Raw genomic sequence first — 26,698 nt, 5'->3', positions numbered from 1 at the left:
CATGATGTGAGAAGCCTGAAGAGGGGCGGGATTGGAGGTTCATCGATTCTCTTGTGTGCTCCCAGTCCTCATCCGTCCTGTGCTGGTCTCATAATGGGTCCAGTACACTGGCAGGGGGTGTCAGGAAAAGATGGGAATGGGTGTGTCTGAGCATGTCTGAGCACAGTGACAGCCACTTTACTGGGGTGTCCCCGAGCCTGTACAGCAGGTAAGTGACAGGGAAGGGATTTGTTCTTTTTCTAAGTTCTTGTAAAAGTTAAATAGTAATTTTAGAAGGAATGGACCAAACTCGTTTGATGAAGTAGCCAGGATCTTGGAGGTCCTTAAAGTTCTTAGATATGACGCAGGCCGGCTTTTAATCCTAGCACTGGAGAGGCAGAGGCACGTGGACCTCTATGAGTTCGAGGCCGGTCTGGTCTATGCAGCCAAGGTTATATAAACAGTGAGAACCTATCTCAAAATAATCCAGGCGGGAGATTTTCCTGAGTCGCAGGGACATCTGGTGAGGCTCCCACTTCCGGGGGTTTATACTGGACAGCGCCGGGCAGCCAGGCGAACTCGGCTCTCCTCTGCAGGACTCCAGAGCCGAGCATAGCCAGCGTGGGGCAGCAGTAGTCGGTCCTGTGTGCCATCAGGGCTGACCACTCGCCTGGCAGCCAACAGGTACTCTCGATGGGGAGCCAGTGATGGGCAAGGACAGTGGCCTGGCGCCCACACATACTCTCGAGTGCGCAGCGGTGAGTGGTTTTTGTAGATGAGCAGAATACGCACCTCATAGCGGGTCTCTTGGGCCTGGCGGTGGCGGCCCAGCACACGGGCCTGGAATACTGCGCGAAGGTGACACCAAGGGTCAGGTGGACCCTCAAGGCTTTTGGGTCAGCTGAGTTCAATGGAGAGGGTCAGAGCAACTATCTAGGAGGAGTTAAGGGTCATTGGGTCATAGAAGGAGCCAAACAAAGGTCAGGGGTCTCACCAAAGTCGCTGCCGCAGAAGTGGAGAAGCCGGTGTGCACGGCCCCGGCTGTCAGGGCAAGGCCCGCAGGGGTCTACGGTGGGGGGGACGGGGAGGGTGTTGTGAGTGACACAGACCGGACTTACTTCCTGCCTGACCCCGCTCCCGCTGTCCCCATCTCACCTGGTGCATCCCGAGCAGGGATGGCCTCCTGGACCACAGGGTTCTCGGCAGGTTGAGGCTCCACCTTCCGGGGCTGAGGCTGTCGCAGGGGCCAGCCCAGGGCCTGCGCTTGAGCCTGGAAGGGACCATAGCGCTCCCGGGGCAGCCAGAACTCGAAGTGCACTCCTGGGTTGGGCTCCCGCAGCAGCACCTGGAGCGGAAGGGCGCGCGGGAGCTGGCGGCCCGCTCTCCCCTCGGACCCCTGACTCCCCAGTTAACCTACCCCGGTGTCCCGCCTCAAACCGTCCGCTCCCGCCCACCTGCAACAACAGCTCCTGGGAGGTGGGGCCGGACGCCTGCAAGGTCTCCTCAGGACCCACGCCGCGGGTGTAGACCACGCGGGTACCCGCGGTCTCATAGGTGCCAGGTGGGCTGGGCACCCCGTCGCCATTGATCACGTAGCGGCCATCGCGCTCCACTAACGCTGCAAGGAAGCAGTCAGCCTGCGCTCGCGGAAACTGCCTGTCCCCACACCCCAGCCTCAGTTTCCCCTGATGCCCCACCGTACCCAGGTAGTTGTGGCTGCTCTGGGCCACGCGGATGTGCCTGGCGCCCTCGGGGATCAGAGTCACGTTCCAGTAGCCGGCGAAGGCACCTGGGACAGGCGGGAGGTTGGGGGTGTAGCAAGGCAGGATTTTCTGGGATGCTCGGGTGTGCTCAGGGGTGCACAGTAGCGGGACGCACTGGGGTATACAGGGGATGCTTTGGGGTGCACAGGGAGGGATGAGCTGAGGTGCGCAGTGGAGAGGTGCACTTTGGGTGACAGAGTCATGTGAGCAGGGATGGATAGTTGCGGATTAAATGAGAAGCAATGGAGAAGAGGCAGGAAAGGGGTTAAAAGGGCATTTTTTTTTCCGAGAGAGGGTGGGACGCTTTGACATGACCCAATCAGGAGAAAGGCTCGAGGAGCGGGGCCTCCGAATGTCCAATCAACGAGAACCTTGGCTCCTGGGAGCCCGCCTTGTTAAAGGGACACCCTTCTCAACGCTACTCCTCAAGAGCATGCCCTGAGGCAGGACGGGGCAGTCACCCGCGTCGCGAAACACGCGCTGCACGAAGAGGCACGAGTCGTTGGCGCCACCGCAGAGGCCGCAGCGGTCCTCGACGGCGCCGGAGCCCAGCAGCCCATCACAGCCAGCGCTCTGCGGGGGCGAGGGCACTGGGTCAGAATGGGCGGGGCTGCGGAAGGGGGCGTGGCCAGATGGAGCGGGCGTCGCGAGTGGGCGGGGCTAAGGGCGAAGCAGAGGCGGGGCTGGAGAAAGTGCCGGCAGGGACCTAGTGTGAGCTGAGCAGAATGGGTGGGGTCAGGGGTGGGCGGGGCTTGGACATGAAGGCGGGATCTGAAAGAAGGCCCTAGGAGCAAAGCCTGTGAGAGAGGAGCTATGAGCGGGTAACTCGCGGAGTGGGTGGAGCCTGGAGCCAGATGGGCGGGGCTTTGACGGAGCCTGAGGCTCCCCCCCAGCGATGGGCGGAGCAGTCTGTAGGGGCGGGAACTGATGTAATTGGCCGGAGGCCGCCTGGGCGGGGTCACACATAAAGGCGGAGTCTGGAGGGAAATACCATGGTGGGGCGGGGCCAAGGGGTCCTCACCAGACAATGGCCTGCTACGCAGAGGCTCTGGGCCCCTGCTGTACAAGGGGTGCCATCCAGCACGCGGCCGAAGCTATGGTAGAAGGCATGGCCCTCAGCCAAGCAGTTGAGGTCACACGGGTTGGGTGCTGAGGACGGGAGGGATGAGTGAGCCCGGGGCCTCCAACTCAAAGCCAGTCCCTACCCGCAGTTCATTGTAGCTCCCCAGCCCTCACCTCCAGCTTCCTTCCCCGAGGCGCTGTGCCCTTCATGGCCAACCTCCATCCCCTCCTCTCCAGGTCATGTACTTTCTTTCTGCCTTTTCTTTCTTTTTTGAGACAGGGTCTCTTTACATAACCCTGGCTGTAGGAGAACTAGCCCTGTAGACCAGGCCGAACTCAGGGATCCACCTGCCTCTTCCTCTCTTGTCCTGGAATTAAGGGCATGCAGGACCACCTCTCGGCCATAAATTTCCCTACACCTCTTGGTTCCGTTTCTCCGTACCCCAACCTGCTTCCCTCCTGGCGCTCATTCTCTTTAAAGCCCAATAAAACTACCTTTATTAGCCCTAGAGCATGGCTGTACTACCGGCCTGTAGTGTACCTCAGTTTCCCCTCTCTGTCAGATAAGCCCCGCAGGCTGGCTGGTGGCAGGCGGAGACAAGGCCAACCTAGTCGATGCCTTGGGCACAGGATAGGGCTCCAAGGGTTGATGAAAGGTTCTCCGTTTTAGGCTGGTCCTATCGCTCTCCACCCCTCCGGTGGCCGAAGCTGCCTGTCTCCCTTCAGTCTGGAGGCGTGCTGCCCCTGGCACCCAGTTATATAAGCTGCTATTTTCAGCTCTGTGCGACATTTCCTGTTAGTGGGATCAGTCTGAAAACTGTTGGCCTCTGGATAAAACTCTAAACCAATCCATAGCCTGGAGTTTGATCCTGTGTAAAAGGGACCATTTTTTTCTTCCATCAGCTCTACATATGCTTAAAAACCCCATTCCAGTGCCCGCCTCTGTGGGCATTTCTTAACTCTTTTCAAAGTTCTCTGTTTCTTTTCAATCCCAGGAAGTCAGATTACTCACCTCCGTGGAAGGGCACCCACTGGTAGGTCTTCTGGGTGCCCAGGACGGGAAGGCCATTGTAGAGAGCACATTGCAGGTCTCGGAAGGGTTTCGCCCCTGGCGGGCAGTCCTGGAAAAGGGTATAGACGGGTAGATCAGACCATCAACACCGAGAGGGTTATTTGGGGTGAGTGTAACAAAGCAAGAGAGATTCAGGGCGGACTCTGGGGTTTACCGGCAGCTGGCACACCCGGTATTCATGGCTGCCTCCCCAGCAAGGTTCCTCCCCGAGAAGTCTGGAAGAAAAGGGTGTTCTGAGCGGAGCAGGACTCCCCCACCCTCTCGGGGACCCCTTCCCATCGCCTGCCCCCACCAGCCCCACCCGCATTCCAGCTGGCTCCGCGGGATTAAAGGGCACACTGCGTGTGTGGGCAGGAAGAGGGCGCGGCCGGGCGGGGGGCGGAGGGAGGGGCTCCCGATTTACCGGACACAACGGCGGCTGCGCACCGAGACGCCCCGGCCACAAGAGCTGGAACACCTGCTCCATGACCCCCAGGGCGTCCATTCCCCGGGACCCTACTTGAGGGCAGAGAGGAGGGTCAGCCAGAAGGAGAGCTGGGGTCCCCCATCCACATTCCTGTGTGCTTCCAGGGCTCCTTCACCCCCTACCTGAGCAGTACCCCTCAAATCACAGCTCAGGAGGGTCCACAACAGGAGCAGAAGATTCCGGAAGAGGCGGGGTCTGAGGGAGCACAGAAGTCCCAAGAGGCGGTGATCAGCGGGACCAGGGTGAGTTGCCATCTCAGCCCTGGCTGGCTGTGTGATCCCCGATGGCGGCTAAACCTCTCTGGGCCCTCTTGTCTCTAAAAAGAATGAGGTAACAACAGTCCCGCCCCCATTTCCGGAAAGCCTTGAGGGGATTATTGGCTCAGGTCAGGCACTCAGTGGGGACTAGGAAATTTTATGCGTTGTTACTTGTTTTAAAATTAATCTTGTTTTTAGATGGCTGTAACGGGGCACGCCTTTAATCCCAGCACTCAGGAGGCAGAGGCAGGCAGATCTCTGTGAGTTCGAGGCCAGCCTGGTCTACAGAGCGAGTTCCAGGACAGCCAGGGCTACACAGAGAAACTGTGTCCTTAAAAACGAAATAACAGAATTTATTTTTACTTCTAGTGTGGTGTCCGAAGATGGCAGAAGCACCGACCCCTAAATTAAGCTGGTTACAGTCGTGAGCAGCCTGACAAGGTGCTGGATACCCAGCGTGAGTTCTCTTAAAGCACAGGATGAGGTCTTTAACCCTGAACATCTTTCCAACTCTTTGTTTGAGACAGGGTCTCGTTGTGTAGTCCAGGCTGGTCTGGAACTCACTTTATAGCCGTTAATCCCAGCACTTGGGAGGCAGAAGCAGGTGGATCTCTGTGAGTTCTAGGCCAGCCTGGTCTACAAGAGCGAGTTCCAGGACAATTAGGGCTGTTACACACAGAAACCCTGTCTCGAAAAAACAAAATAAATAAGTAAATGAATAAATAAATGGCATGCCCCACAACTCCTGGCTAGCGTGTTCTGTTCCAGTGCACACAGCTGGTCCTAGTGCCAACGATGAGAAGAATCTTTTAAGGACAGTGTTTAGGTGGTGCAAGTTTCATCTAACTTCCTGGGTGGCTGGGAGCCAACCATTCTATTTCCTCAGGCCTCAGTTTCCCTGTCTGTGCAGTGTCCTTGAGTCTCTGAGACCCTGTAGAGGGAGCAGCCAGTAGGGGCTCATTCCTCCCAGCTCTGCCCCTGGGACCTCTCTGATTCGGGACACCCATAGTCTATGGAGATCCCCTGTGGCGGGCAGAGGAAAGCTGATTTGGCCTCCTTCCAACATCATGGTTTCATCTGCCAGGAGTGTGGGCTGCGATGCCCAGGGGGTCTGCAGAGGAAGGGGGCGGGTAGGGCTGAGTAGAGGCCTCAGTTTCCCCATCTACAGGGACTGGATGAAGTCATTGTCGGCCCACGCCCTCCTCGTGATAGGGGCCTGGCAGGACAAGCCAGGAGGGACGGGAACCAAGGCCCCGTGAGTCCCTTCTGGGGTCGGGGCCAGCGCTCTGAAGGGCACACAGGAGTTCAATTTCTCAGCCCACACGGCCCATGTACCTGATGAAGGGGAAGGAGGGGTCCCCCAGCCCGGCTGGAGCCAGGTTCTCCCCGTTTGTCAGCCAGTCTGATGCTGTCATTCCACCCTTTAGGGCGCCTTGGGGACCGAGGTGGCTGTAGAAGTTGGAAACCCTGGGGAGTTGCTTCAAGACGGCAGCTGGGAGCCCTCCCTCTGCGGCCCCAGAGGTTGGGCTGGCCCGGGAAGGGAGAGGCCACAACCTCCTCTTGGAGGGCCGTATATCCAGGTCAGTTATGCCCTTTCCGGAGCAGTACACCCCTCTCCTGCACTGACGGAGCAGTCACTGGGCAAGCCAGTCCTCAGCCTCAGTTCCACCCCAGAGAAAGCGCGACCCCCAAACTTACCGCCATCCTAGGGATCACTGCTTTCGCCCCAAGTAGGGAAAGGAGCCAATTGCATTGTCGCCACACCAGCCGGGGTATTGGCAGGATGAGAAGAGGAATTTACCGGCTGTTCAGAGCCCAAGGCAAGGCGTCCAGGCTTCCCTGGGACGCCCCAGGGACTGGCGGAAGCAGCGGGGCCCCCCGAGGTGCGGGACTGGGAACTCAGTCGGTCCCTCCCACCGGGCCTCCCAGGCGCGCCCAGACTAGGGTCACCGAGGGCGCAGGCCTGGGGCGCCCTCGTGCGGTAGGAACCGGCGTTTGGGTTGGGCCTGGAGCTGCGGCAGGGGACTGACCGACAGCGCCAGGCAGCGCCGTGGCCCAACATTGGTCCTGGTATCCTGGGTGCCAATGACCTTGGGAAGTCCAGCTGCGGGGCGGTGCGCGGGGGTTACCGGGTTGCTATTCCGGGCGCCGCACTCAGGGCCGGGGAATGCGCGCGGAGCTTGGGCTTTGAGTGGGATAGTGTGTACCAGGGCGACTTCCCATCCTGAGTACCCGGTCCTGGTCTGCATCACCCCGCAACTAGATTCATCAACCCCATCCCCATCACACGCTCAACCCAGGCTCCTCGACTCATCCCAACCATCCATCCCAGGGACCCTCCAAATCGGTCCCCATCACCCGCAATTAGGCCTCCCCACCCTGGTTCCTGTTACCCCCAATTAGACCCCCGCCCTGGTCTCCGTCTCCCCTGTATAACCAGACTCTGCACCCGGGTCCCCAACATCCCCTCAAGAGGCCCCGCATGCCCGTTGGGGATGGAGGGACCCTCCCTGTTGCACATTCCCGTGCGCTGCCGTCACCAATGCTCCACCCGGTTCCGCCCTCCAGGCCCGCTGCCAGTGCAGCTTCCTGCGCCTGGTTCTGGCCTCTAGTCCTCCGCCTCAGTTTCCCCAGACAGCTTCTTTTGGATCCTCCGAGGCTTCCACCAACCCCAGCCCCTCCGTGGCGGCCTCTGGCAGCCGGGAGGAAGTCTGCAACACTCCGATGGTCGTTGCTGTGTGGGCTGCGCTGCTCCTGGACGCTGAACTTGCCTCCTCTAGGAAGCCCGCCTGGCTGACCAGGGTCCGGGCACTTTCCCCTCAGGGCGCAGTGCCTGCTGTATGCACTCCCTAAAACGCAGACTGCCTGCAGTATTTACTCCATGCAGGGCACAGAGCCTACTGTATACACCTGCTTCAGGGCCCAGCAAGGGCCAGCCACAGGAAACGCCGCCAAGTATAACCGCTTAGTGTCATTTTGCAAGCCACTGTGTACACAAAGCTGTGAGCTAAGTAGCCAGTCCCAGTGAGGGGAGAAGGCCACCAGGCCATCACTCCAACTTCTGATGCCCATCACCCAGATGAAAAGAGTTAAGGCCTGGCATGGAGTGTCGGGAACAGGGGCCACAGAGAGGGGTGGCCCAGCTGGGGTCAGCACAAGAATAAGGGACAGTCCTGAATTCCTGATGTGAGAGGAAGGGGCCTTTCAGTGAAGCAAAGATGGGGACAGTGTTGGGGACGGCAGCACCACCAACGCTGATTTACAGAGGACATACGCAACAGGAACTATACTCTCCAGGGAGTGCACAGAGCCGGGCCTGAAGGGGAGATGCACATCAGGCACCATGGCCCATGATACATGGAGACAGAAAGCACTATGCGTACAGCAGGCACTGTGTACAGCATGGCACACACATACAACAGGCATATCCCCTCGCAGGGATAGTATACAGCAGGCACTCTGCCCTGAAGAGTGGCTCTTTCCTCTGAGTCCCTACAGCAGTCGCTATATGCGGTAAAGCAGGCGGGCGGCAAAAGCGCTGCAAAAGCCTAGCCCCGCAAGGCCATAGAGCGGGCACCGGTCCTACCAGCGCTTATGCAGAAAGTGCTAAGCTCTGCAGGGTGTATACGGAGCAGGCTCTGTGCGGCGCCTCGTGCAGTCCTGGCTCAGCCCGGTAGAGGGCGCATGAGTGAGCCAGCGCTCCTTTAATTTTGCTGCTGGGGACAGCTCAGCTCCACAGGCCCCACCCAGCTGGGTCCACATCCTCAAAGCTCCTAGGACCCATTTCCGAGGCCCTGCCACGACGGGGTGTGGATAGGGGACAGGATTTAGTGCGGCTCTTGGCTATCCGTATGTTCAGGGCCCTGGCATCAGCACTTTAACATTTATCAAGAGGGTACAAGTGGGCGTGGCTGCACAAGAGGGTCAGGAGTTAAGGTCATCCTCAGCTACATAAGATGTTTGAACAAACCTGGGCTACATGAAACTCGGTCTCAGCACAAGACAGGGTTCTGGGGTCGGGCTTACCCGTAAGCGCTTGCAAAACCTGGGAGGGGGGGATGTCATCCCCAACATAACAGCCAGGAGCGGTTACACACACCTAACATCCAAGAACTGCAGAGGGTGGACAGGAGGATCAGGGGTTCAAAGTCATGGAGTCCCAGCCAGCCTAGGCTCCAGAGTGAGAGTGCCTCATAAATCAGGAAGATGAGCCGGGCGGTGGTGGCGCACGCCTTTAATCCCAGCACTCGGGAGGCAGAGGCAGGCGGATCTCTGTGTGTGAGTTCGAGACCAGCCTGGTCTACAAGAGCTAGTTCCAAGACAGGCTCCAAAACCACAGAGAAACCCTGTCTCGAAAAACCAAAAAAAGGGCTGGAGAGATGGCTCAGTGGTTAAGAGCATTGCCTGCTCTTCCAAAGGTCCTGAGTTCAATTCCTGGCAACCACATGGTGGCTCACAACCATCTGGAATGAGGTCTGGTGCCTCTTCTGGCCTGCAGACATACGTACAGACAGAATATTATATACATAATAAATAAATAAATATTTAAAAAAATCAGGAAGATGGAACCTCATGGCGCTCTGTGGAACCAGAACTCTCCTGAGGTCCCTGAGAACTGGTGCCTTACCACCTGGTTACCATAATGCTCCCTTCTGCCTCCTAAGACACTGAGGTCCCATCACCCGATCCAGACTAGGGCTCTCCGGGGCTCCCAGCTGCACCATGGCACATGAGGGGGCAGAATTAGGACCCACACTGTCCAGGCCATCCTGAGCAAGGGTGGGATGGGAGAGCTCTGGGCGCCTGTCTTCTTTCTTGGGTGCTCAGTAATGGAGGAAATGTTTTGTTTCTTTTGACTTTTCCCAGTGGCTGCCACTGCGCTCTCCCACTTTGTCAATTCGCGAACTACAGGGAGCAGGCAGGCAGAGCCAGGGTCTCAGAAACTGGATCCTGCAGGATCTGAGGTAGGATGCCTAAATTGCTTTCTGTGTTGGCAACATTGTTTCGGGTTCACTTGTGTGTGTATACATTCGTGTGGAGGCTGGAGGTGGCTTCAGGCGTCTTCCTCGATTGCTCTTCCCCGTGTCTTTTTCAGACAGGGTCTCTGCCTTGAGGAACTCGCTGATTCACCTAGGCTGGCCAGGAAGCCCACTCCTCCCGCCAGCTCCTCCTGCCCCGCTCCTCCCGTCTCCACCCCCCAGCGCTGGGGTTACAGTGGTGTATCTCACACACTGTTTTGAGACAGGGTCTCAAGTTGCCCTGGTTGGGCTTGGACTCTTTCTGTAGTGAAGGATGACCCTGACCCTAAACTGGGAATCTTCATGCCTCCACTTCCACGGGCATGTGCTTCCATACCTGGCTTACTCCTTCCCCATCATCTGCCTACCCCCGTCTATACTGAAACTCAGCTCTTTCCCTGCCATTAGCAAAAAGACCTACACAGACAAAAACAGATGGCTCCTGCGAAGCCTGGCTAGTTCCGATATCCAGAAACCTGCTCATCGAGGGGATCAATGTCCCTGCTTAGAGGTCAATGTCATGTCCGGCAGGAGGAAGGATGCGGGGCGGGGCCTGTGCCGCAGGAGTCCCACTTGCTGGTCAGTGGCACCAAGGATGCAGGTCCTCTGAGGACACCAACCCTGTCAGCAGGAACATGGATGACTCAGACCTTGGGGAGCAGCTCAAGGACAAATCAGACCTTGAAGCTGCTGGTAGAACCACTTGGGGGCAGTAAGCAAGACTTCAGGACTGGGCAGTGGTGACTCTAGTCCTTTATCCTAGCACTCGGAGGGCAGGGTCAGGCAGATCTCTGTGAGTTCCAGGACAGTCAAGGCTACACAATGAGCGCCTGTCTGAGAGAAAGAGAGGAGAGGGGTGGGGGAGAGGGAGAGATGACTCGCAGAGCTTCCTGCTTCTGCAAAGGACTCGAGTTTAGTTCCCAGTACCCATGTTGAGCAGCTCTGGGGGAATCCAGGGGAATGAGTGACCGCAAGCTCATGCAACCCATACCCAGACATATGCAGAACTAAAATAAAATAAAAATTCAATGACTATAAAATTTAAAAACAAAGAAAAAGTCTGAGTAGACATTTCAGGAATAGAGAATTGGGGTTTTTTTTTCAAATTTTACTTTATTTTTCTTTTCTTTCTTTCTTTTCTTTTTTTTTTTTTTGGTTTTTCGAGACAGGGTTTCTCTGTGGCTTTGGAGCCTGTCCTGGAACTAGCTCTGTAGACCAGGCTGGTCTCGATCTCACAGAGATCCGCCTGCCTCTGCCTCCCGTTTATTTTTCTTTTTTTCATCTTATTTTTTTTTACATGCATTGGTCTTTTTCTGCATTTATGTCTGTGTAGGGTGTCAGATCCTGGATCTGGGCTAGCAAACAGAGCTGCCACGTGGGTGCTGGGAACTGAACCCGGGTCATCTGGAAGAGCAGCCAGTGCTCTTAACCACTGAGCCATCTCTTCAGCCCAGGGAATTTTGTTCTTTTTTTTAAAAAAAAATATTTATTTATTTATTTATTATGTTTACAATATTCTGTCTGTGTGTATGTCTGCAGGCCAGAAGAGGGCACCAGACCTCATTCCAGATGGTTGTGAGCCACCATGTGGTTGCCGGGAATTGAACTCAGGACCTTTGGAAGAGCAGGCAATGCTCTTAACCGCTGAGCCATCTCTCCAGCCCGGGAATTTTGTTCTTGATCCTCCAGCATGTGCCAGGGAGCCTCATTCCTGTTTGTGGCTGTATGCTATTCCAGTGTGGGTGGGGCACAGTGTGTGTCCAGCATCTATCCATAGGTTCTGGGCTGTCCTGGAAAGACATGAGTGCTCTGTGGAAACCCAACAGTGTGTGCAAAGGCCCAGGGTAGGACAGGCTGGGTGTGTGTGCAAAGGCCTGGGGTAGGACAGGCTGGGTGTGCAAAGACCCTGGGGTAGGACAGGCTGTGTGTGTGTGCAAAGACCCTGGGGTAGGAGAGGTGTGTGTGTGTGTGTGTATGTGTGTGTGCAAAGGCCCGGGCGGGGTAGGACAGGCTGGGTGTGTGTGCAAAAATCCTGGAGTAGGAGAGGTGTGTGGGGGACACATGGGGCTGACTTGGTTTAACCCTGAGGGTGCCACAGTGTCGAGACCTTCCTGGCAGTTCTGAACTGGACAGGAAACAGTTGACATCCAGGGCAGAGCTGCTGGCCGGAGGGGATGGGTTCAGAAGTAGGCCATCCTTCTGGTCCTTTCTTCAGTTTCCTATATTTTCAGTCCCCAGTTGGGTTCCAAACTCAGTGGCCCTGAGGGCTGAGTGGCTCTGCCCAGAGCCCTTGCTTCAGGCTCTGCATCTGAGGGGCTCAGAGTGATATGTGGGAGGGACATGAGTGGCTCCTGCCAGCCCGTCCCCACCGCCACTGCTAAAGTCACCTTCCTGGGCAGTCAGTGCATCGGGTGTCCCTCTAACGCATGCTCACGCTGGGTCACTTTGCCCAGATCCTGGGGTTTTTGGGGTGCTCAGGATAGTCGCTTCCCTCCTGCCTCCTTGTGCTTGGGACTCCAAGTCTCTGGGGATTTTTCGTGAGTGGTTGTGAGCTCACGGGTGCAGCCACGTGGAACCCAGATAGGAACAGCGCACCGTTCCTCAGTCATGCGGTTGGGAGGCCTGGGCCACCTCAGGGACCCACACACAAGCCCTGAGAATCTCTGGGGAGATGCAATGGCGGGCAGCAGCCACCCCCTCCACCTGCAGCAGGCGCTTTGAGCAAAGCTTCCCAAAACTCCTCCAGACAGATCTGCTGAGTCCGAAGGGTTGTCTCAGGTCAGGAAAAGCACAGTCAGGCCTAAGATGCGGGCTGTGGGAGCTCGGTGACAGTGCCTAATGTAAAGGCGGCCAGTTTTTGCCAGGTGTGGCAGTGCGTGTCTGTCAGTTAGAACTCAGGGGGGCTGGGAGTTCAAGGCCACCCTGGACTACACGGGCATTTTTCTTCTTAGTGCGTGGCTCATTCACAGGTCTGTGCAATTGTCCCTGCCCTTCATATCCAGAACTTTCTTGTTGCCATGCAATAGAAACTCTCCAGCACCCTCAAACCCACTTCCTCTCTCTGGGCACTTCCTGTCCTGGAGTGCCACATTGCATCTGGGTCTACCATGTCCCCGAGAGCCCCCCGTGCCGTGGGCGTCATCTCAGTCCTGTTCCTGGCTGCGCAGTATTCCAGCGTGGGAATGGGCCTCACATGAGTCCGTCATGCCTTCGTGGACACTGCTGTGTCCTTCTGGCTGCTGGGACACGTGTGTGTCTCTGTCCATCTTTTTTTTCCCTTTGAGTTTTTTGTTATTATTGGTTTTTAATTTTTGTTTTGTTATGTTTTGTTTGAGACAGGGTTTCTCTGTGTAGTCCTGGCTGTCCTGGAACTCACTCTGTAGACCAGGTTGGCCTTGAACTCAGAGATCCACCTGCTTCTGCCTTCTGAGTGCTGGGATTAAAGGTGTGGGCTTCTTTGAGTTTTTGAGTCAGGGTCTTAGTTATCACAGGTTACCTCTTTTTTTTTAGATTTATTTATTTATTATATATACAACATTCTGCCTCCATGTATGCCCACATGCCAGAGGAGGGTGCCAGATCTCAGTACAGATGGTTGTGAGCCACCATGTGGTTGCTGGGAATTGAACTCAGGACCTCTGGAAGAGCAGCCAGTGCTCTTAACCTCTGAGCCATCTCTCCAGCCCCCCACAGGTTACCTCTTGAATTCACACTGTAATCAAAGGTAGCTTGGAACTCACAATCCTCCTGCCTCAACCCCTGAGCAGCCGAAACCACAACCCCTGTAGCCTTGTAATGAGCATGAGGCACACACCCGTGTCAAAGTTCACATCTTTTGTTCACCACCGCATAGTGATCCTGGGGTATAATTTCACTTAGACATTTTCCACCACCCCCAAAGGAGACCCCCAAACCCATCCTACAATTCCTCCATCTCCTAACATTGTCAGCGGCTTTTCAGGAGAACCAAAAGTGTTTTAGACCAGGCTGAGGTGGGGTACCCTTCCTCAGAGGGGCACAGGCTGGGAGGAGGCCACCCAGCTCTCAGGTGCAGACTCAGCTAGAGACACCACAGGAGCAGCCAGGGGAGCGGGGAGAGAGACATCAGCAGATCAGCACGCTCCAGGGCTCCAGGCCAGCAACTCCGTTCATTCTTCCCTAGGAAGTTTCTGTTATTCTGTGGACTCAGCCATTCACCCAAGCGCGTGTCTCTGCTCCCTGGGGCTGGAAACCGGGAGACAAAAATACAGCTGTCAGATATTTGGGGTCCGCCCCTCCTGAGAGCCACGCTGGGAGACCCTGAGCTTGCAGGAGCCTCCTTGTCTGCCACTTGGCATGAATAGCACACAACTTAGGGACCAGATCCCAGCAGGAAAACAAACCTGGTAACTCTTGTCTTGCACCCCAAACTGTGTTTTAAATTTTGTCATTTTTACTGTCTATCTGAGTGTGGACATGAGCAGGCTCAGCACGTATGTGGGGGTCACGGGACACCTTTCACTGTGGTCCCAGGAATAGAACTCTGAGTGTGGACATGAGCAGGCTCAGCACGTATGTGGGGGTCACGGGACACCTTTCACTGTGGTCCCAGGAATAGAACTCTGGCTGGCAGTCTTCCGAGGCAACCATCACAAGCTCCGCCCCCAACCCTTTTTTCTTCCTCCATGTGCTTGAACCAACTCCTTGTAGCTTTTTAAAAAATATTTATTTATTTATTTATTATGTATACAATATTCTGTCTGTATGTATGTCTGCAGGCCAGAAGAGGGCACCAGACCTCATTCCAGATGGTTGTGAGCCACCATGTGGTTGCCGGGAATTGAACTCAGGACCTTTGGAAGAGCAGGCAATGCTCTTAACCACTGAGCCATCTCTCCAGCCCCTCCTTATAGCTTTAAAACATGGAATCATTTTACAGGGGCTAGGCTGGGCTACCTGGGGCACAAAGTAGGTACCCCACCAACCGCAAGATACTCAGCAAATACAGTAGGTGTTCAGCCCACGATGGACTGAGCCGACCCAGGAAGAGAGTGGGCTAGAGAGAGGGAACTGGGTGCCTGGCCACCCCCTCTCCACCCCCACCCACACCAGCTTCCTGTTATCTGGGCTTCTGGGCTCTCTGGCTGCTGCTGACGACCAGGGACCCTCACCCCAGCTGCAAAGGAGACACCAGTAACTTGTATGAACCACTTTCCACAAGATACATGCCCGAATGCTCCCAGGGGGACAGTTAGATATGAGCACTCGAGGGATGTTTCTTGTCCCCCTCGGTGGCACGAGCCAGGGAGCCAGACTAGATTCTAAATCCTGCCTCTGGAAAATTCCATAACCTGAATCCAGCCGCTGGGAGTCAAGCTAATCCCTCCCCATTTATTGTGTTATGTAAAGTTCAGGGATTAATACTAGAGGCAGATGGCAGGGCTCACAGCCTGCCCTATGCCTGCCTGGCTTTGGGACTTAGGGGACTCCCAGCCAGCACACGGTGGGGTGCCCAGGGACCCACATCCTTGTGGTGCAGAAATGGCTGCTTGCAGCACGAGAGGGGTGTTGGACGGGAGGGTTGGCTTGGGTGAGGGGTTGCCTGAGGTTCTGAAGAGTCTCCAGGCTAGCTTGCTATCTCTTCTATCAGCCGCATCTAAGCCTCCACCTCCATCTTAAAGGTCAATTCTCACTCGGCTATCACAGCCAGTGCCCACCTTCTGCCCCTCATCCTGGTTGCCATTCTTCCGTGGCACCCCACCCCACGGTGTTTCACTTGTGCCCTTAGCCTTCCAGCCCTTTGTCTTTGGTCCCTATGTCACCAAACCTCTCTAGGTTGCCCTCCCTCTGAATCCTGCTGTGGCTTCCCAGTGCCCAAGTTGATGAAGTCCCACAGGCCGCGGCGCTCTCTCTTGTAGGGAGGACCCAGCCAGATGCACTTGGTCCACCAGCCTCAGGTCTTCCATACACCCCAGACAGACTCCTGGGACGGGCTTCTCTGCAAATAAACCAGCCGAGTCCACTGGGCCTCAGTTTCCCCAATGGGTGAACCGAGTGCTGTCAACAGGTCCTAGGAGGCGCAGGGATGGGAGCGCGGTAGAACTGAGCCTGGCTCCGGGTTTGCTCCAGAGCACCTGCTGGCGCTGGCAGGATCCCATGGGCGTCCGGGCCCCGCCCCGCCCCGCCCCGCCCCCACTCTCCAATAAGACCCGCTCGGCTCCCGCGGCTCGCGGGCCCAGAGCAGCAGTGTTGCCGGCGGCAGTGGGTTGCGCAGTCCCTGCGCCCGCTGTGCGCCCAGGCCCACCCCAGCAGATGGAGCCCCATTCACAGAGGCGGCGGCGGAGCCGCCAGATGGTGGCCGCCTTCCTGCGCGACCCGGGCTCAGGGCGCGTGTACCGGCGCGGGAAACTGATCGGCAAGGTGGGGGTTCCCGCGCGCGCTCACACACACCCGAGTTCAAAACGCGGGAAGAGGGAGAGCTGGAAGGGTCGAGGGCTGGGCGGGAATGAACGCGCAATGATTGGCGCCTCGGGTTCCCTGAGTTTGGGGTCCGGGCTGCAGGGCAGATGGCGAGGTGGGAACCGCACTTGGCGCGCTGTCTGCGGGCGTGTGAGGGGCGTGTGCGCGTCGCCCGCGTTAGCCGGGCACTGAGTGTCCCATGGGTGCACAACTGGTGCTCCACATACAATGGCGAGGCTGTCACTTCCCCCCGCGGTGGGTGCTGAGCAGCGCGTGCGGCCTGTGTCCTGCACCCACTTGTCTACCTGGCTGCGACTGGGGATTGCTCTCTTGGTGGCCAAGGGCGCTGGAGGGTGTTGAGCTCTGAGTCTGTGTGTTGTGTGTCCAGAGAGTTTGTCTGGGTGTGTGTTGTGTGTGCGTGTGTCTGGGTGTTGTCAGTCTGGGTGCTGTGCGTGTAGCTGTGTGTGGACCTGCTGTGGGGGTGTCTGACTGGGTTGTGTAGGTGGTTTGTATATGGGTGCTGTGTGTGGATGATCCAAGTGGGGGTATGCTGTTTGTAGGTGTGTGTGGAAGTTCTGTTTGTGGATGTGTGTCGAGGCGGTAGGAGGGCGCTGTGTTTGTAGGTGGAAGTACTGGGTATGTATGCTGTGTGTGTGTGTGTGTGTGTGTGTGTGTGTGTGTGTGTGTGTGTGTGTGTGGATGCTGTGTGTGTGGGTGCTGTGTGTATGGACGCTGTGTGTGACACTGTGTGTGTGTGGATGCTGTGTGTGTGTGTGTGTGTGGATGCTGTGGGGGGGTGCTGTGTGTGTGTATGCTGTGTGTGTGTGTGTATGCTGTGTGTGTGGGTGCTGTGTGTATGGACGCTGTGTGTGACACTGTGTGTGTGTGGATGCTGTGTGTGTGTGTGGATGCTGTGGGGGGGTGCTGTGTGTATGTATGCTGTGTTTCTGGGTGTCATGGGTCCCTCACTGTCCTGTGCAACAGAGCTCATGAGCCTCCTGCTTTGACAAAGTCTGTGGGTCTCATCTCTTTGGCAGGGGACTGTGATGTGGGGTGTCCGGGTGTGACAGCTGCGGAGCCTTGGCTGAATCTGTAGCAGGCCTGTGTCTTGGGTGTGGCCCACTGTCTGCATCTTGTCTCCTGTCCTCTGCAGGGAGCCTTCAGCCGTTGCTACAAGCTCACAGACATGTCCACCAGTGCGGTGTTCGCCCTCAAGGTGGTGCCAAGGGGCGGGGCAGGGCGGCTGCGCCTGTGCGGGAAGGTGAGCCAGCCATCACACACACAGACACACACACACACACACACACACAGACACATACACACACACAGACACACACACACCTGCCCAAAACCTGTCCCAGGGCTGCCCTGCTTCTCTCCTTGTGAGCGAGCCAGGCCTGGGGCCTGTCGCCTGCACCCCACTCAGGGACCTTCATGGGGACACAGGTGGAGCGTGAGATCGCCCTGCACAGCCGTCTACGCCATCGCAACATCGTGGCCTTCCACGCACACTTCGCAGACCGCGACCACGTGTACATGGTGTTGGAGTACTGCAGCTGCCAGGTAGCCGTGGGCCTGGTGGGGGGGCGGGGGGGCGGGGGGGTTTCGTGTGTCTGCTCTGGGTTCGTTAAACCAGGTGGTGTTGAGCTGTGTTGAGCCCCCTGTTGCTTGAGGGGGTGACTGGGGTGAGGCCTGGGTCAGGCCACTGAGAGCCAGACAGGCCTGTTGTCTGTCCTGTCTGTGTCTCTAGGTCCCCGTAACTACCGGTGTCTCCCTGTGCCCACGCCATGTCTTCCTGCCCCCTGTCCAGTCACTAGCGTCCCCTGTCCCCACCTAGGCCCACACAGCTCAGCCGTGCTTGCCCTGGCCGAGCGGGGTTTCCCTGAGCCCGGGTGTGCGCACAGTGTCCACAGCCCATCTATTGAGTGTCCGGTCCGCCCGCCCGCAGTCCCTGGCTCACGTGCTGAAGGCACGGAGGACACTGACGGAGCCTGAGGTGCGCTATTACCTTCTGGGACTGGTCAGCGGCCTGCGCTACCTGCATCAGCATCGCATTGTGCACAGGGACCTGAAGCCCAGTAAGCATGAGGAAGGGACTTTTGGGGTGCTGCGAAGGTGGCGAAGGGCTGAGGGCTACAATGCTCCCATGCCGCGCTCCCCCCACCGGCAGGTAACTTCTTCCTTAACAAGAACATGGAGGTGAAGATCGGAGACCTAGGGCTGGCTGCCCGGGTGGGGCCCACCGGTCACTCCCACAGGTAATGGTGGAAGGTCTTGGTGGTCCTGAGTGGGGCCAGAAAGTCCTGGCCGGCCTTCCTGAACCTCTCTCATGGTTCCCTTCCAGGGTGCTCTGCGGAACCCCAAACTTCCAGGCTCCTGAGGTGGTGTCCCGCAACGGACACTCCTGCAAGTCTGATATTTGGGCTTTGGGCTGCGTCATGTAAGAGGGAGGCTGACTGGATCTGGAGGAAGTGGTGGGGGCCCCCAGGGAAACCGGGTGTGGGCAAGGAGAGCGAGCTTGGGGTGGGTGTGTATGCACACAACAGATGATCACATGTTAGCTAGAGCAGGCACTCCCTCTGTAGACCAGACTAGCTCTGAGCTCACAGAGATCCTGCTGCCTCTGCTTTCCCAGTGCATGCCTCTTCACCCAGTGAGCGCCTGGCCCTTAATGTCCAGGCTTGGATTTCTTGTCCCATCCTGGGTGCCAATTTAAATTCAAGTGTGGCTGCAGCTAGGGTTCAGTTGGTAAAACTGAGCACGCATGAAATCCAGATGCCATCCCCAGACCACACAAGCCAGGCATGGCAGTGCACAGTTGTCATTGCCAGCCCTGGGGAGGTGACGCGCAGGTCACTGGGGAGGTGACGCAGGTGGGGGTCAGCCAGGTGGAGTGTGTCTTGGGTAGGGATGATGCCGGGGCAGTGGAGTCTGGGCGTGGCCAGGTGTGTGGACAAAGGTGTGAACTCACTTCTGCCCGCCTGCCCCGGCGGCACAGGTACACGGTGCTGACGGGCACGCCCCCCTTCGCTGCGGCGCCCCTGTCGGAGATGTACCGACGTATCCTGGAAGGCCACTACCCCGAGCCCGCTCACTTGTCTCCCAGCGCCCGCAGCCTCATCGCGCGGCTCCTGGCACCCGACCCTGCTGAGCGGCCCAGCCTGGACCACGTACTCCAGGACGATTTCTTTACTCAGGTGAGGGGGTGTCCCCCGGGTGAGCCCCTGGGGACCAGGGACCGTCTAGATCCAGGGCTGACCCCAGCTCACTGACTCCCAAGGGCTTCACTCCAGAGCGGCTGCCTCCACATTCCTGCTACAGCCCGCCCGGCTTTGCCTTCCCACCACAGCTGGGCAGATTGTTCCGCAAAGTGGGCCAGCTCCTGCTGACCCAGTGCCGGTCACCTTGTGAGTAGCTGTCCCCTAGCCTGTCACAGCCGCTCACCTGCCTCAGGCCTGGTATCTGTCTCCCTTCCACCTGCGTGACCAAGGTGGGAGAGGATGGCAGGAGCGATTGTCATCACTGTTCTCTAAACCTGTGCTTCCCTCAGGTCCCTTTACCTCAAAAGAGCCTTCAGGCCCTGCAGAAGAAGGGACGGAACCTGACCACCTGGAGTCCAGCAATGGGGTGAGCAGTTCAGTGAGGGTTATGGGGAAGAACGCCTAGAATTTCCTGAAGCCCCGGACTGAAGCAACTTGCGTCCTTCCACTCTAGAGACCCCAGACCTTGAACCCTGCCAGCTCTGAGTCACACCTCCGCCCCTCATTGGGGGTTTCTAGACGGGGCTCCATCCTGACCACGCCCACAGCCCCTTACTGGGGATTCTAGGCTGAAATCCACTCTGACCACGCCCCCAGCCCCTCACTGGGGATTCTAGGCGGGGCTCCAACCTGACCACGCCCACAGCCCTCTCACTGGGGCTGCTACAGCTCCAGTCCCAGCTGTCCCTCACCCTAGCCTTTGGAGACCACGGAACCCTGCTCACTTCAGTTTTCATTGCATTTGTTGAGTGCTTGCTACATGAGTTTGTGCAGCAGGCAAGTTTTGTCTGAAGAGGAAACCTGTTCTCTGTGTAAAGTGGGGTGCTGGGCTCTGGGGCTCCCTCAAGAATGGGAGGTACATTAACCTCTGCTCTCTCCAAACACCTCTGTCTCAGGACAGGGTTCCTCTCTGTGCTGAGAGTCCGGTCCTCCTCACACTCGGGACCCTGCAGACCAACCTAGCAGGTGAGCAGCAGAGAGCCTCGCCCGGGGCAGATGCCGAGGACTCGGAATAGGGACTTCATGTGTCCTGATGAGGGCCACAGCCGCGGCTGGCCTCAGTGTGTCCACCTGTAAAACCTAACAAACGCCTGTGATAGTCAGGGTTTGATATGAGACCTTTCGGGAGGGCAGGTGTGGGACCCGGCTGATGGGAGGGGGAGGGGACCCGGCTGATGGGAGGGGGCAGGTGTGGGACCCGGCTGATGGGAGAGGGAGAGGACCCCCTCTTTGGTGGATGTTCACTGCTGTCTGGGCACCGATGTGACTCTGTCTTAACAGACCCAAAGGGGAGCTGGGCTCTTCAGGTGGAGGCGGCAACCAGGAAAATGCACCTATGCCTGGATGCAGGACCTGTGGGTAGGACAGCCAGAAGTGGAGGCTGAGGGGGCCTTGAAGGGCCTAGCCCAGGCCCACAGCATCCTCACCCTAGCTCAGCTCCCTCCACAGCCACAGCCACAGCCACAACCCCACTCCTACACAGCCCAGCAAAACCCCACCCAGGCCCTTCCTCCCCAGCCCAGCCCCTCCTCATCTTACCCCTCCCCAGCCCAGCCCCTCCTCATCCTATCCCTCCCAGCCCAGTACCTGACCCTGGCTCTTTTTTCTCCCCTTCTGCTCAGCTGCCCAGGAACCCCCAGGGGAGCAGCGGCCTGTCCTCTGGGCTCCCAAGTGGGTGGATTATTCCCTCAAGTACGGCTTTGGCTACCAACTGTCTGATGGGGGCAGTGGCGTGCTGTTTCGGGATGGCTCCCACATGGCGCTGCGCCCCCAAGGAGGGTAATTGCTGGGACTCCTATCCCCAGGGACCCAGTTCTACCCCACCTCTCATCACCTGTTTATGGGGTGTCCGCCAGGAGGAGAGCTTGGTAACACAAACGACGGAGTTGGTTTTCTGTTCTTTACCACATGACGAAAACCAGTTGAGGTGGGAGAGGGGGTCACTGGGGAAGCCATGTTCCTGGAGAAGTCAGATGGTGGCTCAGTAGACAAGAGCGCTCACCTGCCAGGCACAAGGCCCAGGGTTCCCTCCCCACCAGGGTGTGAAAGGCCCACGCCTGTCATCCCAGCACCTCAGCTAGGAACAGGAGGATCAGGAGTTCAATGCCACCCTCAGCTACAGAGCAAGTTCAATGCCAGCCTGGGCTACTTAAGGCAGGGAAACACGATGTCTCTGAACACAAAGGAGCTGACGTCAGACCACGTCAGGCTGAGTTCAGCAATGTGGAACCGACTCACACTGTGATTCCTCCTATTCCTGACATAGGGGTTCTCATTTCCACTAGGCTGGCTGGCCAGTGAGTCCCAGGGATCCTCCTGCCTCTGCCACCCCACCTGGCTCTTACCTGGGTGCTGGGACCCCGACTCAGGTTTTCATGCTGACCATCTCCTTAGCCCCCCGGCTCATTTCTATTTCTTTTCATTGGGAATGGAACCGAGAACTTTGGGGGTGTCCTCTGCTACTGAGCCCGCCTCCCAAGCACTGGTATTTTACCATAGTGTTCTTGGAGTGAGAGAGGCAGCCAGTCAGAGAGGCCACTGGGCTGGCCAGGAGGGTAGTGGCCATTTCTATAGAGACAGATGAGGAGCCTGAACCTGATGTAGTTGGCCTATGAGAGGTGCTCCTGGGGTGGCCAGTGCCCTGACTGACCACCAGCCAGAGTTATATGCAACACAGTGATGGCTTGGGTAGCAATGAGGTACAGCTATGAGGGAGGACCCCCCCCCAAGCATGGGTCATCAGGACAGAGACTCATCAGGTCCCTGGCCCCCAGCCATGTCTCCTACCAACCTGACCAAGGGAGTCTGTGGACCTTCGCCCTGAGGGACGTCCCCAGCCCGCTGCGTGCCAAGCTGGCTGTCCTGCGGCTTTTTGACTGCTATATGCAGAGGCGGCTGAGAGAGGTGAGGGCCTGGAGTGTGAGGAGAAACAGGAGAGGGAGTTGTCCATCCGGAGGACCCTGACCAGCATGTCCCCACAGGAGGGGACTGCGTCCATGGCTGTGGCACCCGCTTCACCTGACTTCTCTCTGCTGAATTTCATTGCCGATTCCCGGGCACTGGTCATGTTGTTTAGCAACGGGACCGTGCAGGTAAGCGACCGGGATACCAGGCTTTGACAGCATTCAGGACTGTGTGACCTCTGAAAGAATATGGAATCAGAGGTCACATCCTGTGTCCTCAGCCCAGTCAGAGCCAGACAGCAGCCTCCCTGCCCTAGGGAATCCTGGGTCTCTGGGCACAGTGAAGTCGAGGGGGCACAGAACCAGAGAGGATGTGGGATGGAGCCAAGTGGCCTGAAGAGTCACTGCTGAGGGTCTGCCCGAACCTTCGAACCTGCAGCTGCTCTGGGAATAGGGAGGCATGAATGACAGAAGACAGGAGATGTTGTGAAGAGACTCGAGAGTTCACGATCATCCTTGGCTACATAGAAACTTTGAAGCCAGCCTTTTACCCGGTCAAAGGAAAGCAGGAGGAGTGAAAGAGACTCAGGGATGGATAGGCGAGGGGCTCATGGCTAACGGTGCTTGCCTCCAAGCCTGATGGCCCGAGATCAGCCCCAGCAGACTCCAGCACGTTGTCCTCTGACGGCTCCGTATGTGCTGTGACAAACACATGCACAAATATACACGAATAGTAAATTAAAACAAAAGGGGAGAGAATGAAGGGAAGGTTGTGGTACTGGGTTGAGGGGTGGGGTGGGGGAATCCCCAGATGAGACAATTTCTGTTGATTTCATGGAACCCTTAGTTTCCAATCTTGACTCTCACAGGTGCAGATCCTATAACCAGTGTTTGTGCTCATCCGCAGGGTCAGAACCGGGGCCAGCATGGTCGACTCTGGTCACCGTGATCTTAATGTCACTCTCTCCCAGGTCAGCCTCAGGACGTCCCAAACGCAGCTGGTGCTGAGTGGGGAAGGTGAAGGCTTTCTGCTCACCCTCTGGGAGCTGGGAAGGCCGGGTATGGGCAGCTCCTACTCACTGGACGTCCTACGGAGTCATGGCTGCACTCCCGCCATCCACCAGCACCTGCGCCATGCGCTATGCCTGCTCCACAGTGTCAGATGAGTCAGAAGGTCTGACTGAACCTCTGCATGTCGGTGCTGGAGACCTGGGCTCTACTGCTTCTGTCTGCTTCTGCTCTACAGTTGGCGTCCATGGAGGGTGGACACATTGGGGTCTTTGATTTATGGTATGAACTGGGCAGTGGCGGCACACACCTTTAATCCCAGCACTTGGGAGGCAGAGGCAGGCAGATCTCTGTGAGTTCGAGGCCAGCCTGGTCTACAAGAGCTAGTTCCAGGACAGGCTCCAAAGCCACAGAGAAACCTTGTCTTGAAAAACCAAAAATAAAATAAAATAAGATTTATGGTATGACTAAGATAGAATTTTGTTGGGTCCTGTTGGATTTTTTTTAAAAAATAAAAATAAAAACATTAAAAAAACCATGTTCCAGCCGGGCGGTAGTGGTGAATGCCTTTAATCCCAGCACTCGGGAGGCAGAGGCAGGTGGATCTTTGTGAGTTTGAGACCAGCCTGGTCTACAAGAGCTAGTTCCAGGACAGGCTCCAAAACCACAGAGAAACCCTGTCTCGAAAAAAACAAAACAAAAAAAACCATGTTCCTGTAAGTTGGAGTCTATCTCTTTTTGCTTGTTTAGTTTAGATTCATTTGTGTTCTGTAAATGAATGTTCTTGCATGCACCTTTGGGCATCACACGAGCATCTAGTATCTGTAGAGACCAGGAGAGGGTGTCAGGACCCCACACCACACCTCTGGAACTGGAATTACAGATTGCTGTGAGTCACCATGTGGGTGCTGAGACTCAAATCTGGCTCCTCTGCCAGAGCAACAAGTGCCCTCAACTACTGAGCTGTCTCTCCAGCTTTTTGCTGTTGTTGTTTGTAAATCAGAGTGACCTGTAGCCCAGGCTGGCCTGGAATTTGTGGAATATTTGTTTAACGATGCAGAGATGTTTTGTCTTTAACTATGCAAAGATATGTTGCGTTTGTCTAATTATGTAAAGATGTTGCTGTTTCACCTTGCCTGCCTAAGGCCCCTGATTGGCCTAATAAAAAGCTGAACAGCCAATAGCAAGGGAGGAGGTATAGGCAGGACTTCCACGTAGGCAGAGTAAGTAGGAGGAGGAGGAACTTGGGCTCAGGAAGAAAAAAGAGACATCAGGGGCCAGTCAGACAGACAGACACGGTGTAAGCAGGAAAGTGGGACTCAAAATGAAAGGTGAAAAGTACTGAGGCAAATGTAGATGAAGAGACACAGGTTAGATTGAATTAAAAGAGCTGATGGGCCAGCCGCGCAGTGGTGGCTCACGCCTTTTTATCTATCTATCTATCTATCTATCTATCTATCTATCTATCTATCTATCTATCTATTTATTTATTTTGGTTCTTTGAGACAGGGTTTCTCTGTGGTTTTGGAGCCTGTCCTGGAACTAACTCTTGTAGACCAAGCTGGTCTCGAACTCACAGAGATCCGCCTGCCTCTGCCTCCCGAGTGCTGGGATTAAAGGCGTGCGCCACCACCACCCGGCTGGCGCACGCCTTTAATCCCAGCACTTGGGGAGCAGAGGCAGGCGGCCTCATCAAGCAAAGGCGATGGGTGCTCTGGATATGAAGGTCATGTGACCACATGTCTTCCTTGGCATAGAATGGAGGGGGAAAGGGATCTGCATGGAACAGGGTGGGGTTGTCGGAGGCCCTGGGGATGGGAGAGAAAGGAGGTGTGGAAGAGGAGCAGTAGAAGCAGAAGGAAAGTGGAGCCCAGGGAGGTGTTCCGCTGTTGAGCTACAGTCTGCCCTTTGGTTGAGGATTCTTCAGCACAGCTCTGTAGACACAGCTGCCAGCTTCCTCCTCCTCTACCCCAGCACCCATGGTCCCCACCAACTCATCATTTCCCGTCATGGGGTCCCACACTGTGCGGGCTACTGCCTCTGGTCCTCTCACTGAGCACAGTGTCCGGGAGGTCCCTCCATGCAGTGCTCAGAGCCTCAGTCCTGCTCGGGACCACGTGGTCCTCGGTGTGCGGATGAGCGGGGATCATCTGCTGTTGGGAAGAACTGTACGCCTGTCTCTCTCCCTCTTCCCATGTGTGTCCCTGCCTGTCTTAGTTAAGGTTCCTATTGCTGTGGAGAAACGCAGTGGCCATGGCAACACTTATAAAGGAAAACCTTTAACTGGGATGCCTCGCTTACAGTTTCAGGGGTTCGGTCTATTATCATCATGGTGGGGCATGGCAGCGTGCAGGCAGACATCTTGATCAGAAAGCAACGGAAGTAGGCTGTCTCACTGGATTGTCTTGAACATACATGAGACTTCAAAGCTAGCCTCCATAGTGACACACTTCCTCCAAATAGTGTGCCTCTCAGTCTGGTACCTGCTTTCTTTCGAACCACCACACTGCCGCCCCATCTTTCAAGCCAGCACTTACTGTTATGCCCAGATCTACAGAGCCTCCAAAAACCAACAAGGGGACCAAGTCCCATATGTAAAAGCAAAGAGTCTTTACTCTACTCAAGTTCGAACTCTCTGTTTCCAACACATGGATATGATCTGAGTTCCCCAAGCTCAGTTAGGGTGAGGGATTTCTAAGGTTTAGGACTCCTGATTGGCTGACACTGCAAGGACATACATGCAGGCGATACACTTACGCCCATAAAATAAGGATAAACACAGGCAGTGGTGGCACATGCTTTTCATCCCAGCACTCTCAGGAGGCTGAGGCAGGGGGATCTCTGTGAGTTCAAGGAAGGCCAACCTGGTCTACAGAGGTAGTTCCAGGACAGCCAGGGCTACACAGAGAAACCTTGTCTAGAAAAGGCTAAAACCAAAAAAACAACAAGATCTCTCACCTTGCCCTGTGGAGGCCCTGGGTTCCTTTGCCAGCTGGGGCCACACCTCTGCCATCTCGGTGCCCTGGAGGTGGGGGCAGGAGGATCAGGAGTCCAAGGTCAGCTTCAGGAGCTAGGTCAGTCTGGGCTACACGAGATTCTATCTCAGAAGGAGAGCGAGGGAGAGAGGAAGCCCAACAGCTCAGTGACTAGGAGAATAAAAACCACACCTGTTTTTTTTTAAATTTATTTATTTATTATGTATACAACATTCTGCCTCGATGTATGCCCGCACGCCAGAGCAGGGCGCCAGATCTCAGTACAGATGGTTGTGAGCCACCATGTGGTTGCTGGGAATTGAACTCAGGACCTCTGGAAGAGCAGCCAGTGCTCTTAACCTCTGAACCATCTCTCTAGCCCCCAGGCCTTCTGTTTTTGTGTGCCCACCACCAAGGCCCCAGTGTACAGCTCATTGGCCAGGCCTAGATCACATGACCTTACCCTTCACACCCTCCTGAAGTGGACTAGGTGGTAA

The 26,698-nt window shown here is 56.4% G+C and overlaps 2 protein-coding genes across 9 annotated transcripts; one reads left to right on the top strand and one right to left on the bottom strand.

Annotated features, from left to right (window-relative positions):
- Nucleotides 1-157: 157 nt before the first annotated feature.
- Nucleotides 158-6,663, bottom strand: Adamtsl5 (ADAMTS like 5). Of its 5 annotated transcripts, none has more exons than XM_075975490.1 (12): nucleotides 6,298-6,663; nucleotides 4,465-4,658; nucleotides 4,280-4,371; nucleotides 4,031-4,091; nucleotides 3,817-3,925; nucleotides 2,764-2,891; nucleotides 2,204-2,315; nucleotides 1,682-1,768; nucleotides 1,434-1,597; nucleotides 1,135-1,324; nucleotides 974-1,045; nucleotides 158-827 (listed from the first exon to the last, which is right to left on the bottom strand). In XM_075975490.1, the coding sequence occupies exons 2-12, from the start codon at nucleotides 4,594-4,596 to the stop codon at nucleotides 526-528; spliced, it is 1,449 nt and encodes a 482-aa protein (XP_075831605.1). In that variant the 5' UTR covers nucleotides 4,597-4,658; nucleotides 6,298-6,663; the 3' UTR covers nucleotides 158-525. The 5 variants fall into 5 exon arrangements, with proteins under 5 accessions (XP_075831605.1, XP_075831609.1, XP_075831607.1 ...); XM_075975494.1 differs by lacking the exon at nucleotides 6,298-6,663 and adding an exon at nucleotides 5,935-6,120 and having other exon boundaries at nucleotides 4,465-4,537; XM_075975492.1 differs by lacking the exon at nucleotides 4,031-4,091 and having other exon boundaries at nucleotides 4,280-4,374; nucleotides 4,465-4,537.
- Nucleotides 6,000-23,702, top strand: Plk5 (polo like kinase 5 (inactive)). 4 transcript variants are annotated; one of them, XM_075975486.1, is made up of 16 exons: nucleotides 6,000-6,179; nucleotides 9,466-9,563; nucleotides 17,209-17,316; nucleotides 17,502-17,618; nucleotides 18,004-18,133; nucleotides 18,226-18,313; nucleotides 18,400-18,495; nucleotides 19,054-19,252; nucleotides 19,336-19,462; nucleotides 19,606-19,682; nucleotides 20,212-20,281; nucleotides 20,597-20,674; nucleotides 20,938-21,094; nucleotides 22,090-22,219; nucleotides 22,297-22,407; nucleotides 23,190-23,701. In XM_075975486.1, exons 1-16 carry the CDS (start codon nucleotides 6,005-6,007, stop codon nucleotides 23,382-23,384), a joined length of 1,956 nt encoding a protein of 651 aa, XP_075831601.1. In that variant the 5' UTR covers nucleotides 6,000-6,004; the 3' UTR covers nucleotides 23,385-23,701. The 4 variants fall into 4 exon arrangements, with proteins under 4 accessions (XP_075831601.1, XP_075831602.1, XP_075831603.1 ...); XM_075975487.1 differs by lacking the exons at nucleotides 6,000-6,179; nucleotides 9,466-9,563 and adding an exon at nucleotides 15,810-16,016 and having other exon boundaries at nucleotides 23,190-23,702; XM_075975488.1 differs by lacking the exons at nucleotides 6,000-6,179; nucleotides 9,466-9,563 and adding an exon at nucleotides 15,821-16,016 and having other exon boundaries at nucleotides 17,093-17,316.
- The last annotated feature ends 2,996 nt before the right edge of the window (nucleotides 23,703-26,698 follow it).

Source organism: Microtus pennsylvanicus, chromosome 6, assembly GCF_037038515.1.
Source record: "Microtus pennsylvanicus isolate mMicPen1 chromosome 6, mMicPen1.hap1, whole genome shotgun sequence".
In the NCBI taxonomy this organism is placed as follows: Eukaryota; Metazoa; Chordata; class Mammalia; order Rodentia; family Cricetidae; genus Microtus; species Microtus pennsylvanicus.
The sequence above is the reverse complement of the archived record's forward strand: the minus strand, read 5'-3'. Positions and strand labels throughout refer to the sequence as shown.

Excerpts from the sequence above, each read along its gene's own strand:
- Plk5 (XM_075975486.1), top strand. The coding sequence starts at position 6,005 with ATGCTGTCATTCCACCCTTTAGGGCGCCTTGGGGACCGAGGTGGCTGT. Across the intron at positions 9,564-17,208 it reads TGGATCCTGCAGGATCTGAG|GGAGCCTTCAGCCGTTGCTA; the intron begins GTAGGATGCCTA and ends TGTCCTCTGCAG. Across the intron at positions 22,408-23,189 it reads TTAGCAACGGGACCGTGCAG|GTCAGCCTCAGGACGTCCCA; the intron begins GTAAGCGACCGG and ends ACTCTCTCCCAG.
- Adamtsl5 (XM_075975494.1), bottom strand. The coding sequence starts at position 6,014 with ATGACAGCATCAGACTGGCTGACAAACGGGGAGAACCTGGCTCCAGCC. Across the intron at positions 4,372-4,464 it reads ATTTGAGGGGTACTGCTCAG|GGTCCCGGGGAATGGACGCC; the intron begins GTAGGGGGTGAA and ends GCCCTCAAGTAG. Across the intron at positions 1,769-2,203 it reads GCGCGTGTTTCGCGACGCGG|GTGCCTTCGCCGGCTACTGG; the intron begins GTGACTGCCCCG and ends CGCCTGTCCCAG.